Source organism: Anopheles aquasalis, chromosome 2 (genome assembly GCF_943734665.1).
Source record: "Anopheles aquasalis chromosome 2, idAnoAquaMG_Q_19, whole genome shotgun sequence".
NCBI lineage: Eukaryota > Metazoa > Arthropoda > Insecta > Diptera > Culicidae > Anopheles > Anopheles aquasalis.
The window spans coordinates 67,058,147-67,075,646 of NC_064877.1; the positions used below are offsets into that span (position 1 = coordinate 67,058,147).

At 49.5% G+C, this 17,500-nt stretch overlaps 3 protein-coding genes across 3 annotated transcripts; 1 reads left to right on the plus strand and 2 right to left on the minus strand.

Moving 5' to 3' along the window:
- Nucleotides 1-723: 723 nt before the first annotated feature.
- Nucleotides 724-2,128, minus strand: LOC126572974 (uncharacterized). The gene is made up of 2 exons (XM_050232727.1): nt 2,077-2,128; nt 724-1,983 (listed from the first exon to the last, which is right to left on the minus strand). Exons 1-2 carry the CDS (start codon nt 2,098-2,100, stop codon nt 772-774), a joined length of 1,236 nt encoding a protein of 411 aa, XP_050088684.1. The 5' UTR covers nt 2,101-2,128; the 3' UTR covers nt 724-771.
- Nucleotides 2,129-3,938: 1,810 nt separating this feature from the next.
- Nucleotides 3,939-7,615, plus strand: LOC126572969 (dynamin-1-like protein). The gene is made up of 4 exons (XM_050232714.1): nt 3,939-4,420; nt 4,639-6,490; nt 6,684-6,895; nt 6,985-7,615. Exons 1-4 carry the CDS (start codon nt 4,319-4,321, stop codon nt 7,039-7,041), a joined length of 2,223 nt encoding a protein of 740 aa, XP_050088671.1. The 5' UTR covers nt 3,939-4,318; the 3' UTR covers nt 7,042-7,615.
- Nucleotides 7,616-8,483: 868 nt separating this feature from the next.
- On the minus strand, nt 8,484-9,400 carry LOC126572985 (actin-related protein 2/3 complex subunit 5-C). Its single transcript, XM_050232740.1, has 3 exons — nt 9,321-9,400; nt 9,101-9,252; nt 8,484-8,981 (listed from the first exon to the last, which is right to left on the minus strand). The coding sequence occupies exons 2-3, from the start codon at nt 9,244-9,246 to the stop codon at nt 8,666-8,668; spliced, it is 462 nt and encodes a 153-aa protein (XP_050088697.1). The 5' UTR covers nt 9,247-9,252; nt 9,321-9,400; the 3' UTR covers nt 8,484-8,665.
- Between the last annotated feature and the right edge of the window lie 8,100 nt (nt 9,401-17,500).

Here is a 17,500-nt window from a genome sequence, read left to right on the forward strand (position 1 = left end):
ACGCTCCACAACTGATGTAATCATCGCCGGAAGTACACTAATCGTGTGCGATTACACGATGCGTAGCCAAAGGGTCCAGGGCGTGGCACTGGCGTGGTGCCAACCTGTCGTCTTCCTATGCAGCTGCTTAATGTTTTCTGATCGTCCCCCTCGAAGTGTACGGTTCCCTGCCCTGCCGTGGCTTAGTGTGCACAAGTGTGCCCTAGGTGTTGTTGATTAGTGGTTTTAAGAAGCGGCAGCAATACACTGTTTGCCGGCTTGTGGACCGGACTGGCAACGGTCTGCGAGCGTTCATAATTTCCGTTTCACTAGTTTCGCGTTTTAGGCGCTACGTTTTTTTTTTCGAGGATAGTTAGGTTTTCGGGTGGTTGCTAGCTGGTCAGCTAGCTAGCTAGGACATCCCGAACGAATTGAGGTGAGGTTGATTACGTCAATCGAACCCCTTTTTTATATCCTGAATAAAGTATAGAAGAAAAATAAGTAAAGCGATCTGTCTTGGTGTGTCATTGGTTTTTGGGAGGAATGACGATGAAAGAAAGAACAACAAGAAAGCCAGCAAATCGACCAGAACACGTTTTGCATAACGGTAACTAGTAACAGTTTGGATGGATTTATTGATCTAGATTTGAGGTGGGCGCGCGCCTGCACTGGAGAAGCCGCTGCGAGTGAATATCAATCATGAGGAGTCGCAAGGACGGAAAAGAGCGGCACCACTGGCGGCCCTCTCAACAAAGTGCATTAAACCTAGGACACGAGGAGCAATGGGGACCGCTAGTGATCGCACAGGACTCCGGTGCTCAGATGGGCACCCGCAGTCCCATAATGCCCAGCACCGGCTCCATAGTGCGCTCCGTACGATCCACCACCAATCCCGGCACCGAAGTGAGCGATACCAGCCCCGGAAGTGCCAAAGTGACCACCATAGTGTCCACCATAGTGCCCACCGGCACTACCGTACGCATGATGTCCGGCACCGTACAGACCAGCACTGGCACCGGAAGTGTATGCTGCCTTGTAAACACCGCCCCCGGTTGCCCCACCGTAGTGGTTGTGCGAGTGGTGCGTCTGGTGGATGCCATGGTCGGAAACGGAAATGTGGCCAGCGCTGGTAACGATCGGTGTGCTGACGATCGGTGCACTGACGATCGGCGTACTGACGATCGGCGTGCTGACGATCGGCGTATAAGCGACGAGTGGTTTCGACACGACGATCGGTGTTGGTACCTTCACCGGTACGGGATGCGGAACCGAGACGGGATACGGTTGGGGCACAGGGACGGCCACGTGCTTTGTCACGGGTACGGGTACGGCATGCGGCACAACGACCGGCACCGGCCGATCGATCGGTATCGGGATGGTTTTCTTCACAAACACCGGATAGGGGACGGGCTTATGGACCGGATATGGCACAGGGATCGTTTTCTTGACAAACACCGGATATGGTTTCGGCACCGGTATCGGGATGTGCTCCTTGATGGTGGCCGTTACGATCGGTTTGGAGAAGTGAGCGTTGAAACCGTGAAATCCTTCGGCACCATAACCACCGTAACCGCCATAGCCTCCGTAACCGTAACCTCCACCATATCCCCCTCGGAAGCCACCGTACCCGCCCCCATAACCTCGAAAACCGCCGAAACGCGCTCCACCACCATAGCCCGCACCGTATCCATAGCCTGCTCCGTATCCACCATCATAACCGATGCTGGAACCGTAGCCTACTCCGACGCTCGAACCATATCCAACGCCTGCTGAGAAGCCGCCACCACTGCCAAAACCATGACCGAAACCGAAGGAGAGATGCCGTTTGGTGTTCCTTTTTTCTGCTCCTTGTTCAGCACCGGAAGTTGTGGCGCCAGAACCTGTGTCAGAACTTGGGGCAACACTTCTCGGTTGTTCCGCCTGGTTTGCAGACTGATCGCCGATGATGCTTTCCTCGCCAGCGTTCACACTGCAACCGTACAGCACTAACAGTGCCAAGAATATCTGCAAAATGTTTGCGAGAAGAACAATAGGGAACCACTATAACGGCACGCACCGACACAGAGCGACAGTTAGCACGAGGTGCGGTTCGCTTACCCTCAGATAACTCATCTCAACCATGTTCTCCTATCGCACGCACTAACGACGGTCTCACACGCAAGGCACAGGCGCTTATCACCGACCGGGACACGGGTGACTACTGATGCCCAACCGATGGACGCCCGTCAACTTTATACATTCCCAATCCGGCCGTCGGTCGGTGTCCCCCCGAAAATCGGAGGCCACCGTCTTAGCTTAGGTTACCTGTCGTCGTCTCGGTCGTCTCGGTCGTCGTCATCGCCATGGGCCCCTCTGATGGACAGCCCAAGACAGGTCTGCATAGGCCGCAGAGAAGGCCACGTCTATTTCATCGGGGTTTGTGACAGATTTGCATATAATTGCAGCGTACTTAATCGGCCAACAAGCCAGCCATCCGGGCCCGAGCATGACTTCGAACTCCCAAGAAGATGGAGAGATGGATGGAGTCTGTCTGGCCGCCGTCGCCACCGAGCAAACGCGTTAATCCCTTCCAGCGGCGTCGAGCGATGCAGACTGGAACCGGCTTCGCCGCACGCACCGATGGTATGTCGCACCGGAAGGGCGTTAGCGCATATCGGCGGGCACTGGGTTGACTTACCGGTCGGGATAATTGTTTTTCACTTACACTTTCAACCGGGACACGCGTTAGAGGCGCTTCGAGCTGTGCTATTCCCGGGCCCTACCATGAGGCATCCAGGCACTATTTACCTACTGAAACGGAATCATGCTATGGCCGGAGGGCACGTGGACATAAGTGATTGATGATCTCGTCTACAGGGGCGAGTGATCATGGCCTCCAGATATTGTGGGGTTTCCGTAAAATTTTGCAGCTCTTCTCGCCTGTGACGTAACAAATCGAATCCTTAAAGTGATATCTTTAAAAAATACAAATCTTTCGTACAGCTTATAGCTCATCGAACTCTCACTTGCAGCGAAATGAATACAGCAAATTTGCCCAGAGATTGATTGAACCTGTGATGTGTCTTGGGCAACGCCTCAAGCTGCGGATAGCGATATCGTCTCATGCCCCACGGCAAAATTCAGTGCGATTGCATAAGATTGATAACGTGCGATGCCCTGAAACAGGATCAACCGCACGACGTGCAGACAGGTTTCGGTGCAATCCATAAGGCGTGCAGAGCGGTTCCGCGATACGGGCGTGTTAATAAATTAATGCACCGCAAACACAATGCAAATTTTATGTTACGCACGGTCTACGTACCCGCACCAGTGCCAGTGCAGTTAGGTGGTCATTAGATGAAAGTTGTCATACAGCATCTCCACCAAGAAATGGTACGCACAGGGCAGTAGGTCCCAGACGGTAACACACGTGGTTATTTATGATCACGCGAGACAAGGATTTGGTCGGCGTGATTAGCAAACCACGGAGTGACCTGTAGGGTTACTCTCGGTAGGTATGAGCGATGTTTGTGGACTGTGTGCCGGGGGGGGGGGGCACGAATGGGACGAGGAATTAATTTAAAATCCATTTTTAATACATTCAAAGTTTGTAATCTTCTTACTAAACGGCTAATTTAAAAAGCGCAACGGCATCATCGCCCGGTTTGATATTCGTATACAAATCGTTTGGCGTTTGCGTGCAACATTACGTTAAAAGTTGAATCAAGTTAATAAGTTGTATTAAGAAAACAGGTGAAATCATCAAAACCTATGTCCTATATGTAAGAGACGCAATTTCTCTCCAAAATCATTGGAAAACTTTGGAAAAAACAGCGGAAAATCGACGAAAAAGGCCGCTGGATCGCAGAACCGGACCAACGGAGTCAAATTGTGCTCCAAGGGTTGGTTCTGCATGGGATTAAAACCTGCGTGTGTGCCTGTGTTGCATGCGTGCGTGCGTGGGAAAAACCGTGTGTGCGTGTGTTTTTTGCTGTGGTTTTGCGCTAGAAGCTGAACGGAAAATTGAATTCCTGCGCTCAAAGGTCGCTCGCTGGTGCTAAAAAGGAAAGACGGGAACCGCGCGTATGCGTTGCGGAAGTGCGTACATAAACGGCATCGCAAAGGTTAAGCAATTCGCTGCTGGCCAACGAAGCCCTCGCCGTCACAAGCAGCAAAAGTGCGTGCGTGCGTGCGTGACGAAGTAGCCTCCGAGCTTATCGTGAGGATATCGTTTACTTGAAGTTTTTGGCGAAAACCCAAAGATACCCGGGCATCGACCGACCGAGTGCAGTTGAATTGGTTGAGGAACAATCCGAACAGAAAGCCAAGTGCGTGTAACGGAGCGAAATAATCATAAAAGATGGAAGCGCTCATACCGGTGGTGAACAAGCTGCAGGATGTGTTCAATACGGTCGGATCCGACGCCATCCAGCTCCCGCAGATCGTTGTTCTTGGCAGTCAGGTAAGGGGACAATTCGCTTCGTTCTTCGTTGGGTTGTTGTTGTGCGGCCATATCGTCAGCAGACCGGTAGTTGGAGAACCGTTATGTAATGAGCCGGGATTCGCGATTCCCTCGTACCTCTAAACGGTCGATGACACCATGCCCCTCGAACACGATTAATATGCAGTCACCATCGCTTGCTTCGATGCGCTCGTAATTCAATTCGCTTTCCGTTCCAGAGTTCCGGCAAGAGTTCGGTCATCGAGAGTTTGGTGGGTAAAACGTTCCTTCCTCGAGGGACGGGTATCGTAACGCGCCGTCCGCTGGTCCTGCAGCTGGTCTACACGCCGCTCGATGACCGTGAGCACCGTTCGGCTGAGCATGGTACGGTTGCGGTCGAAGAATGGGGCCGCTTCCTGCACATCAAGAACAAAGTGTTTACGGATTTCAACGGCATCCGGGAGGAGATCGAGAACGAAACGGACCGGATGGCCGGAGGGAACAAGGGGATCTGTCCGGAGCCGATCAACCTGAAGATCTACTCGACGAAAGTCGTCAACCTGACCCTGGTCGATCTGCCCGGTATTACGAAGGTACCGGTCGGTGATCAGCCGGAAGATATCGAAGCTCAGATCAAGGATCTGGTGCTGAAGTACATCGAAAACCCAAACTCGATCATTCTGGCAGTTACGGCCGCCAACACCGATATGGCTACAAGTGAAGCCCTCAAAATGGCCAAGGATGTCGATCCCGATGGTCGGCGTACGTTAGCCGTACTGACGAAGCTCGATCTAATGGACGCGGGTACGGATGCGATTGATATTCTGTGTGGACGGGTCATCCCCGTGAAGCTGGGCATCATCGGTGTGATGAATCGATCGCAGCAGGACATTAACGATAAGAAAGCGATCGAAGATCAGCTGCGTGATGAGGCCGCCTATCTCCAGCGCAAGTATCCGACGCTGGCCACACGGAACGGTACTCCGTATTTGGCCAAAACCTTGAACCGACTGTTGATGCACCATATCCGCGACTGTTTGCCCGATCTCAAGACGCGCGTTAATGTGATGGCATCCCAGTTCCAATCACTGCTCAACTCGTACGGTGAAGATGTCACCGACAAGAGCCAGTGTCTGCTGCAGATCATTACAAAGTTTGCCTCCGCCTACTGCTCCACGATCGAGGGTACGTCGCGGAACATCGAGACGACGGAATTGTGCGGTGGTGCCCGGATGTGCTACATCTTTCACGAAACGTTCGGCAAAACGCTCGACTCCATTCACCCGCTAACGGGCCTTACCAAGATGGACATTCTGACGGCGATTCGCAACGCGACCGGACCGCGGCCGGCACTGTTTGTGCCCGAGGTAAGCTTCGAGCTGCTGGTGAAGCGTCAAATCCGGCGACTCGAGGAACCATCGCTCCGTTGCGTTGAGCTGATTCACGAGGAAATGCAACGCATCATTCAGCACTGTGGTACCGAGGTGCAGCAGGAGATGCTGCGTTTCCCGAAACTACACGAGAAGATTGTGGACGTGGTAACGCAGCTGCTGCGCCGTCGTCTACCCACCACGAACGCAATGGTGGAGAACCTGGTGCAGATCGAGCTGGCGTACATTAACACCAAGCATCCAGACTTTCACAAAGACGCGGCACTGGTTCCGAGCCTCATCAAGACGGATTCGCAAGACCCGTGGGCAACGACGCAGCACCAGTCCGGTAATCCACCTAGTCGGCGACAGCGCCAGATAACGCTCACCGATAAGCTGGGGTTGGTCAACACGGCAGCAAATCACGTTGGTGAACAACTTTCGCTGCAGTCGAATCAACAGCAGCAACAGCAGCAGCAGAACCACGTAACCGAGCCAACCGGATGGCTGGGAAGCATTCTGCCACCAAACACGGAAGCGATGATCGGTGGTGGAGCTGCTAATGGTGTTGGTCCAGAAAGTGTAACCAGCACGGCAAGCAATACACCGACACATGGTGTGCTTAGCCCCACCAAGCCGGTCAATCTGCTGCCCGACGTGCCGATTAACCATTCATCGCGCAAACTGACGGACAAAGAGCAGAAAGATTGTGATGTGATCGGTAGGTACACCAACGCCATAGCGCGGAACGAGTTGGACTTTGTTATTTCTAAGATGTTTATGTTGTCACGGTCCAATGCCGTCACCACCGGGTGTTTGCTTGGAATTTAGAAAGTTTAGTCCGCATGTACCACGTCTGAGTGATGTGTTCCTATTAACCGATCAACACATACCTTTCTTCCTTTCCTTTACAGAACGTTTGATCAAATCGTATTTCTACATCGTGCGAAAATCGATCCAAGATTCGGTGCCGAAGGCGGTGATGCACTTTTTGGTCAACTTCGTCAAGGACAACCTACAGTCGGAGCTGGTGACCCATCTGTACAAGTCCGATTCGGCCAACGAGCTACTCAACGAGTCGGATCACATCTCCATCCGCCGGAAGGAGGCAAGCGATATGTTAAAGGTACAGGAAGCGTTTCGTTGGTTTACAAGATCGCCCCAACTCCATTCTCTAACGATACACTGTACTTTCTCCTTTTTTCCTTCATGCAGGCATTAACCCGCGCCAATCACATCATTAGCGAAATCCGTGAGACGCACATGTGGTAAGCAAACAGAGAGGCAACACCAAAAAACGCGCGGGATTCAGCCGCGTGGTGGAGTGCATTCACTTGTTCGTTTGTCATCCTTTACTCGACGTTGATAGAACGCTATTAGTAGTGCATCTCAGCTAGACCGTTAGAGAGTGATATTCGATGGATCGTAGCAGAGTAGTATACAGCCGCTCGATCATGAATTATGGCGGATCGGTTCTACAAGTCGAACAAATTCATTTCACGCGCGCCATACTATCGACTACCGACGCCGACTACGAGATGAGACGGTGAGAGCGGAAAGCGGGACAAAGATGACTATCCTTCAGCAACTCTCGAAGGGCTTGTTAAATTAGTTCATTTCAAACCATACAATGGCAAAACCATACAATGCATATTAAGCGGAATAGTATCGATCACATGTGTGTATTTCAAAGCGCATGAAGGAGCGCGATAACCAAAACATAAGCCACAAGGATAACAGTGAAGAAAGGAGCGGTTACACCAAACAAAGACACAGAGAGAGAGGGATAGCTAGAAGATAAACCATGGGAGACGTGATGCGTGATAAAGCGAAAAACAAAACATGACTTTTACGTTTCAAAATGCTGATTTTGAGATATATTTTTTTGCATTTTCGTTCTTGCATTATTTAAACACTTTTGTAGAATGCTTTTGCGACGGAACTCGATAGCCTCGTAGTTTTCCATTCGATTTTCAAATTCATTACTAGGCCGCTTAACTTTTAGCTTGGAAGAATGGCGCGCCAGCTCGGTCAAGGAGATGGTACATTTTGTGGAAAACATGACGGAAATGCTGTCTCTGCTCCAGTGCCACCATCCGGACGCTGAGGAGAGTAAAAGACTTGACACGTGAACCGAGGCCGGCTTGTCATCTTGCATTTTGAGAAACGCGGGTCACCGTTGCGCTGGAGTGCATTTCTTTTGGATATATTTTACTTTGCTTTCTTTTGGTCGTCACCGATTGGCACGCAACCCGAAATCTCGCAAAACCTGCACAACAACCGAAATGTCTAGTCAGGAAACGAAATGTGTCGATACTGTTTTTGAAACAATGTTTAACGATGTTCGAATCAATTCCCCACAAAATGCCAGTGCCAGACCCAGGGTTATCTGCCGGGATCGGCGCTCTTCACAAATAAAATATAATAAAATTCATTGTTGGTGCTGTTGCGCATTTCCTAAGCAAAGAGGAGCAGGAGAAGAGGACGGATTAGCGGCGTCACACATGTACTTCGAATTCTCGCGCCTTTTCTTCATCGCTACCCGTACCGTAGTTCTGTAAGGAGCATAGCTTAGCCTAAAGTAATTTAATATTGCCGTGAGCTGTAAACTTCTCGACACGAATAATAGATAAACCAGTGAAATGGAGAAGACAAAAGCTTTCCGAGTGTCTGGCCAAAATTAGTTCATCCGAAAAATCTGAACTCAAATCGAATCCGTTTGTAAGGTAAACCTCTATTTATTTTAACGCACTAGAAAGGGGTTACCACACTTTGCACTTTTTTCTCTCTCAATAAATGCTATCTTAGGGAAGGGTATAAAAATAACGGGCTCGAATGACTCATGGTTGTGGGGTTGGGAGGAGCCGGATGACTCCCGTGGCAATACTGCAGCAACCTATGCCCGGGCACTGTCGGACAGCACACGCACGATGCTTCCCACACCGCCCTTGGCAAACACCTTCTCGTGCCAGGTCAGCAGATGGCCACTGGAGCCCTCCGAGGGAATCTCGAACCCGCGGTAGATGTACTTCATCAGCACATCGCACAGCTCCGGATCGTCCAGCGCCTCGATGGCCGCATCAATCTGGGACGATTTAATGGACAGCAACACTCGCAGCGTTAGGTTCAGTGCGTTATCCTTCACCTGCTGGTTCTTGCATAGCAGCGGAGCGTTCTGGAGAACCGTTTTGAGTGCGTCGATGTTACGTCCCGTGCTGGAAATAAATGCGCCCCCAAAAAGGGACATTGCAGGAGTTAAGGAAACCGTACCGGGAAGTCCATGTCGATGTTAGGGGGGATTGTGGCAAAGTGGCCATTTGGAAAAGGATATTGATTCAGCAGGGTGTTGATTTCGGCCTCATCCGGCACGATCGTCCCGCTCGAGCCCTGATCCGCTTCATCTTCCTTGAAGTTGTCCTCGTTGTACTGATCTACATCGATCTTGCGGAACGCAGAGCTGGAGGTGTTTTTGGCCATGGTGTCCTGGAAGGGAGGGGGGAATATCCTCAGTTATTTCGGGAAAAACACGACAAATTTTGCGATAAACACACCCAAAACGATGACGAACCAACCACGAGAAAAAGAGAGGCAAGAGAGAAAGCGAGAAGGTGAGCCGCACACACACGGTTTTTCCCACGCACGCACGCATGCAACACAGGCACACACGCAGGTTTTTAATCCCATGCAGAACTTACCCTTGGAGCACAATTTGACTCCGTTGGTCCGGTTCCGCGCTCCAGCAGCCTTTTTTCGACGATTTTCCGCTGTTTTTCCAAAGTTTTCCAATGATTTTGGATAGAAATTGCGTCCTTTATATGCAGGAACTAGTGTTGATGACTTCATCTGTTTCCCCGGCAAAAATACCCCGTTATGCGATAAGTGAAGGGAGAGATGCACCACGACTGGTTTCGGTTGGCGCATTTCGTGAACCGATTCCGTTACTTTTCAAAAATCGGTCACGTGTCGCGTGTTGGTTGGAATTTCTTTTTGTGCACACAATCAGTTGGCCGTTCTTTTATTCCTTTCTCATCAGCTTAAAACAATTAGATAAGAACATTTTTAAAGATAAATTTGAAACTGAAATAGATGAAAAATCAAGCTGATAAATTGATTTCATTTTATGCGACAGTGAAACGATATAAGCCCGCATTCTGCCACGATAAAAGCTACAAGAAACAACCTTTTTGAGGCTTTTATATTGTGCAACATTTATGTACAAAATATGTATAATGCAAGGTGTCGATGAGTAGTATTTGTTTCAGCTTTTTAAATTCGTCAAAAAGTATTTATTAGCGTGAGGAGTAATCCAAGGTTGGTGCTTATGTGAAGTTTCTGATGCAAAAACTTTTGATGGTTTGATTCTCGAATCATTTTATCATCTAATGCCCAATGATGTCTAATTGTTTCAGAATATTTTGCTCCCGAAGCAGCTCGAACAAAAGCTTAACACAAATGTTGTTTTCCATGTAATATTGCGGTGCACCTAGCGGAATAGTTTGATTACGATTTCCCTCAGGTTGGACGCTACATTCAAATCGATGTTGAAAGCAAACATCAACGAGGCAAGTCCTTGCAAGGACTGAGCAGGATTGAATGAAACATTAGCTTCATTTCAGGCCCTTGAAAGCAATAGAAATTCATCTGGAAAGGGCTGGTTAAGTTAACCCCTTAACTACCCCTGTAGGGGTAAATATTCTCTATTAAAAAGCAAAGAATAATGAATTCCACTGAACTAGCTGCGTACAGTTAAATAAGTTTTGCACATGCACGTTGCACATTCATTCAATCATCCCGCGACTCGATGCCCAGGACATCAACAGCAGGATGTTCAGCGATACAAAATGTGATTCAGTTATTCATTCCCGCAATATCGTTTCAGCCTGGTTTGCGCCACGATGCGATGAAGTCACAGGATAAACTCTCTACCAACCGTATTCTTTCCGGCTACATCTACCGTGAATTCATTCGTTATGCTCGCATTATCCTGATGCTACATTCTACTGTTGCTTTTGGCGAAGGATACTCTAAATTCATGCTACATATAAAATGAATCATGATTCTTCATCCCTGTCTAGGGGAGGTCCTTTGTGATGCAACATATCGTTACGCGAGAGGTAGACATTTCCCCTTCGAATCTATGCGATACATTTTCCCCGTTGTATCGCGTGAAGGACTCTGGGGGAAACGAATTCATGTGACGCCTGTATTCCCCCACAAAATGATGGGAAATGAACGTTTACAAGGAAAAATGAAACGCCAGTTAACGTTCCTTGCCATCTTGGAATGAAATCCTTCAACGGAGTGTTTCTTTAAAGGCTTCTCGCGACCATCATCATAACTCACGCTTTCCCCCCACTTCCTCGCTCTTCTTCATAAAGTCACACGGAAGATCCGGGCGAAATGGCGAGCATTCTGGCACGTCGAAATGCGTTGCTTAATCTTCGTTTAAGACCCGAGGGTATTTAGGCCGAAGCGTGGCTTACTCCGGATGACCCGCTACAGCACCGGCGCCCCGAGAAGTGAAGATAAACAGCAAAACGCACCATTTCCATCATTAACCGGACCATATCGGACGGCCACCGCCACCACCTTCTCTCTCTCTCTCTCTCTCTCTCTCTGTCACTTCCTTCCGGTTGTGGTTTTTGCTCCGCAACCCGTACCCGGTGCGCCGCGGTAATGTAGCCCAAACGGTAAAAACGGTCACAATAAACATCAGCAGCAGAGTCCGGTTCCGCTCCGCTATTACGGATGTCTCTCGGTGATGGGACGCAATTAAAATCCTTTATTAGGGCAAACCACCTGCCCTCTTGCCATGGCCCCGAATACAGTGTCACCGAATGCTTCGCTTTATCATGCAGCAGTCCTTAATCTTACCCCTGCTCCCTCCCCACAAGGATGCGATGAAATGAGCAAAATCTCAATAAATGCGCACCGGTAGGCGCCAGGTGGAAGGGGATTTTAAGAGTCCTCAGCACCCTTTTGCTTCCCTCTTGACACATAACATGTAGACATCGTGACTAAAAGTGTGCCAAGTCCCTCGGGAGGGAGGAAACCGTGCCTGCTCTCTTTGCCGCACATCATTCCATTGTAGTTCTCCGTGGTTCCTTTGGTGTGCTTTTTCTCTCTCTATCTCTGTCCGCGCGGTGCGGCCAAGCAGATACTAATTCAATTCTATTCCGGTATGTAGTCTCGTCGTTCATCCGTGTCCTCCCATCATCGGCAGGGAACCGCGGAGGTGGCCGCTTTGACGAGCTCGAGCAAATAGACCACTTTCGCACTTTCGCTACTCACGAACAGGAAATGGCCAAAACCCCCGGGGTAGGGAGCGGGAATGGCGACAATGTCGGATCCGCCTTTTTTTGGCGGTCGTCTATTTTCTCTCTCGGCCGTGGGAAGGCCGAAAGGGATTTCGTTTGAAAATTACGAAGCGCGAAAAACGCGGCTTCTTCTTTCCATTGGTGGACTCCCGTGCACCGTTTAGCCCCAGGTGAGGTTACTGGGTGGCAGGCTTCTCAGTCCTAAGCAAACTCTAAACCATCTGTCTTCGCCCGAGGGGGAGGTTCCCCGGGGGACGCAAGATTTGTAACCGGAACGTTGGGCGGATTGTTTTTCTTTTCCAACGACATCTTGCCACCGCCACCACCAACCATTGAGCCTGGGTGATCCGAAAGAGAGTTCGCATAATTGTAATTAAGCGATGGCCAGGGAAATTAGGACTGGTAATTGGTGTCCCGCACGCAAATTGGTCACCGTTAAGTGCGGTTCTTTACACACTGCGCCCTGCCCGCGGGCACCGTGCGTGCCTGAGTAAGCAAAACGGAGCCAAGGGAACGTCTGCGGTTCGGGGTTTCGACGATTTGACGACATTTCAACAAAATGCCTACCCTGTCGGAGCCCGTGGCTTCGGTTTGCTGATAGGGCGGCCTTTTTTATCTTCTAAATAGAGAGAGAGAGGCAGCCATTACTTGCGCTTTTCGGTTGCTGCCGTTGCTCAAAAGGGTCCCCGGTCCGGTGGGCTACGATGGATTTGATAACTTTTTGATGGCTACCGGTATGTTTGGCGTTTGGTGGCGGATTCGATTCCGCTATCCTGCAGGTTGACGGTCTCTCGCAAAGGGTGGGCTAATGATAATTTTTAGGGTCACGCAGCAGAGTTAAGCACCGCCCGGAAAGATGGTGGCTGTTGACAGATTCGCATCAAATTGGATCCGGCCGAAAATTGTTCCCTCATTGCGCGGATAAGATGATGATTGAGTCGATAAGGAATGGTCCGAGAGAAGGATAGAGAAAGAGCTAGACAGAAAGGATGCTTAATGAAAGTTTAGGGGATCCACTGAGCCACGAGCTAGGTTAATTGTTTTTACATAATTCTTGTACCAAAGATGCTGCTGCGGTCTTATGTTTCATAACTAACGTTGTATGAGCACAAGATCGTCAATAACTAATCCTTTTTAAGGCAACACAGTAGTAGATCAAATGGTAAGTAAATGATTCGTAAATAGCTGAGCAATACTAAATAGTCAGTCCATAACGCTATCCATTCTAATTCAAGCATTTAGGATTATTTAAAATCGTTGAAAGTTTATTTCCCACTATTTTTTAAGCGAAACGATTTGTCCTCCATCACCATAATACAATTTCACGCAAACAACCACCACTGAAAAAAGGGAAAAGAAGTAAAATTCAGTAAATGTAATTATTGAGGCCACATTGGTTGCCGAGCAAATCAAACAGATCGATGCACGGATGTGGCCCGAGTGGCGCTGCACGAACATATGTGCTTCCTCTAATTGAACGGTCAGCACGGGATCCCGCATGCAGCTGGACCAGTAGTGAGAGGCAATACGATGCGACGCTGAATGCTCTACTTCAAAGTCGCACCACCCGGTCCGTGAGTGCAGCATTCAACCGCAATATGCTAGCCAGTGTACACTGAGGAGACCAGGAGACCTCCTAAACCCTTCCACTTCCACTCCGCATCGTACACAGTCTATAGCAAACAAGCTGACCAATCTATCGGGCTTTAGCTTGTTGTGTTGCGCGCGGTCCGCGTCTCCGCTAGCCGCCCTTCCGACTAGACTACCCGCTCCCGCCTGCTCGTCCGTTCTCCTCACATCATTCAACACATCAAAGTTCATCATCATCAGCAGTGCAGGCTGGGTGCATTGAAATCCTCGAGCAAAACTAGACCAACACCAAAAAAAAAAAAGAACCGATGGTCCTGAGGGTTTCCCCATACGGCGAAAGCGAAAAATCCTGTTCCGAACTCCCCACCCCTCGTGGGGACCACCACTATGCAAATAGGAAAATACCATTAAAGCACTGTTCCGATTGATTGAACACACCCCCCCTCTCCACCACGAGGAGCGATTAGAACCACCACCATTCCCGTGGGACGGCTTCAGGATATGATTCAGACACTCGTTCACTCCCTCACTGCCACCACAGCCACCGAACTAATCACGAATGCTCTCGCGCCTGAAAACGGCGTCCATATAAATGCAGAATAAATCAAATTGAAAAATAAAAATCAATCATTGAGCCGAATAAAATGGCCCCTCCTGACCTGCACCGTGCACCAACTCTGCACCTCTCGCATTGGCACTCCGCATAGTCAGAACCAGGCGAACCATTTACGCCCGGTGCACGCGCTGCATAACAGAGTGCATCGGCCGGCATCGAGAGCAGTGGCCAAAAAAAAAAGTGCCGAGTTATGAAGCCGATAAAGAGCCACCAGGAGGCGCAAAAGTCGTGCTGTTGGTGTGTGTTTGTGTGGCACACGTTGGCATAAGAATAATCGGAAAATCATTGCAGGAGCACAAAAAAAACAAGCTAAAAAAAAATGGTGGAAAACAGCGACGCAAAACAATCAACGCCTCCCGTAGTGCAGCTTGCAGTGTGTCAATGCGGGTGGAGGAAAGTAAGGGGGGGCCAGCGGTGATGGTGGGATGGTCAACTAATAGGGAATTTATCGAAACCAACATTAAATCGCATCCCGGTGCAAATGGTGGAAAACATCGCAGGGCGGTGGGTGGGGTGGAAAATGGACCAAAATAAATAGAGGTTTTTTTGTTCACACCTAGCACGCCGCATGATGGTACGACGGTCGCACGGTAAAGGTGAAACAATTTTCAGCATTTTCCACCCAAATGGATGCGGCAGCTGATGGCCGTGGTGGCCGTGGTGGGTGTCACCGGGACTGCAACCGATAGTTTCCAGTCCAGATGGATGTTTCTTCTATTTTCCTCCTGTTTTTTCTAGCTCTCGTTTCGAGTTGTAGTGGAATGCTTTATTAGACTAGAAATGAAATGAAATGGAGAGAGAGAGCGTGCAAGGGAGAGCGAGAGTTAAATTGGTGGAAAACCGATGGCATAAATGACGAGTTTTAGTCGACGTTTTTGCCGTCGCCAAATGGCCATGTAGGCCATGCGTTTCACGTGGGTCCGATCTCCGAAGAGTGGAAAGCACCATTTCTCTTTGTTTTTCCGATGAAAGGAAGGGGAAAGAAAGGGGGAGGGGGGTTCTTTTGCGTCTATTGTTAAGTAATAAATATCATAAAGACATCCGTGACACGCGATTGTATCTACAATCCTAGTGGCCATCTGACCGGTCTCAGCCAGTGTCGATGGCAGCGATCCTCGGCGCAACCGGAAGCTCGACGCAACGATGCACTCTTTGTTAAATGATTCATGTCATGTGCAGCAGCAGCAGCAGCAGCAGCAGCAGTAGGCCTCGTTTTTGGCCTCGATCTCACGAAAGAGGCGAGTGGCTGGCTCCACTTCTTTTTACGGACAAACTCTGACCGCAATAGCGGACATTCAGACCTAACGTCGCAGGGTCCACCACCGTCGGATGGAAAACAATATCCATAAGCCGCAGCGCAGTCTCCCATTCCGACGAAATTGTGGAGAAATGGAAATGTATGCGTATCGCACATGCGATTGATTCTACTGTGGTCTATTGGTGATACGATCGGAGTACGATAACGATAAATCGTTTCACATTTTTACGCTGCCGTTGGGCCATTGCGTGGATTTGGCTATCGGTGAGAGGTCCTGAGGCTAGTTGCGGGAGTATGTGTGCCAAATTCCCCGATCGGTGATTGCAGTGAGGTAGTGTTCATTATGATTGCGCTATATACGGACGAGATGCTATGAAGATAAGAGAGGTCCATTGCCATCAACATAAATCCCGTTTCGTTGAGTTAGTGCCTCTTAGTTTCGTGGTTTTTCCAGCGCTAGGTGCTAGTTGGAAAGTGATATTCTGCAAAACTCCCAGCATAATGGACGCTTTTAAGAAGCTCTGGTAACATACGATTGAATGAGATAAAAAAAAGACACAAAGGAACATTCAGTTATTTTTGTAAGGCTGCTTCTCATGTTTTGTCAGGCAGGATCACAGGCATAGTCACTCACTGAAACACGCATTCGATACTGTTGAAAATGAGCATGTGGGAAGGATTTCTGGAGGATACGGTAGATTATCTATTCTGATAAGAACTGAGAGCCTGGTTTATATCTCAAATGCCACCAAACGGCGTAGTACACCATAAATGTAGTAACTATGCCAATGCTGAAACACAATCAACTCGAAACACTTAGAATATATTTCGAATAGGTAAAGCCAGTCTCACTACAAGCATAATACCCACTAATAAACAGATCACCGGTTCGTTTAGACCGCTTTTCTCAAATTCCCCCTCATAAAATGCAATCCAGCACACCCCCATCCAACCGGGCGGAAACATGAGTGGCTCAGAAAGCTCCCGAACAAATTATGTTACTGTCCGCTGTCCACGCTGTTCGCATGGTGCTGTTACATATATACATCTGCCACTCCCGTCACGGTTTTAGCTGCGATTTGATTTTTTCTTTCTCTAATTCTTTCTTCTCTTCCTCTTCCCCTGCCTTTCCTTCCATTTTCTCTCTTCTCCTGCGAACTAGGGCCGCACCGGTAAGCATATTACTTAACCGTCTTCCCTGCAGCTTCCACTGTGATCTTGAAGAAACGGGGAGGCGATGACGTACCGTCATGATCTCCACAACAAAAGCCCGTAACTCCATCGCTGCTGCTGCTGCTGGACCTCAAGAGAGATACGGTGGTCAGCCAGACTTGGGAGGCACCATTCGGCGATTCGAATGTGTGCGACGAATCAAGACGAAATTAGCCAGCACCCACTGCCGGTGCACCACTTCCACGGGTCTGCGAAGACGGAAGAGACCGGGTGAAGCACCGCGTGTACGATCTACCGTTTGTGCCGGTTGTCCGCGCCCAAACGGCCAACGGTGGCTGTTTTGATTGATCCGGACAGCGTCCAACCAGCGAAAGTGCGCCGGAGAGCCATCGCAGCGAGCATGCCGCACGGAAAGGGAAATGGCACGCACCACGCCACGGAGCTTTGGAGCAGCGTGTGCTTAAGCGAGAGCAACGAGCCATGTAACGAGGCTTCAGGAGGCAGGCGCGACTCGAGACGATTAAGCAATGAAAGCCCAACCCAATCCAACCGAACCGTAGGATTGTATCATCGCCCCCCGGCCATGATGGGCAATCTGGGTCACCCGTCTACGGGCACCGGTGAGATGGTATCGAGAGGAAAAGTACCGCACCGTACAATTACACTACAGTTTCGGCAGTCGGTCGGTTCGGCTCGGTGGATCGTGGCTACTCTTTTTCATCATATGCCCGTGCCCTCATTAAACACGCTAATCGCTCGTCTTCGTTTGTTTGTTTT

Bases quoted from the DNA above. Each gene is read 5' to 3' on its own strand.
- LOC126572974 (XM_050232727.1), bottom strand. From the start codon at position 2,100: ATGGTTGAGATGAGTTATCTGAGG. The intron at 1,984-2,076 runs GTAAGCGAACCG...AACATTTTGCAG, and splicing joins TTGAGATGAGTTATCTGAGG to ATATTCTTGGCACTGTTAGT.
- LOC126572969 (XM_050232714.1), top strand. From the start codon at position 4,319: ATGGAAGCGCTCATACCGGTGGTGAACAAGCTGCAGGATGTGTTCAAT. The intron at 4,421-4,638 runs GTAAGGGGACAA...TTTCCGTTCCAG, and splicing joins TCGTTGTTCTTGGCAGTCAG to AGTTCCGGCAAGAGTTCGGT. The intron at 6,896-6,984 runs GTACAGGAAGCG...TCCTTCATGCAG, and splicing joins AGGCAAGCGATATGTTAAAG to GCATTAACCCGCGCCAATCA.
- LOC126572985 (XM_050232740.1), bottom strand. From the start codon at position 9,246: ATGGCCAAAAACACCTCCAGCTCTGCGTTCCGCAAGATCGATGTAGAT. The intron at 8,982-9,100 runs ATATCCTTTTCC...TATTTCCAGCAC, and splicing joins ATCAACACCCTGCTGAATCA to GGGACGTAACATCGACGCAC.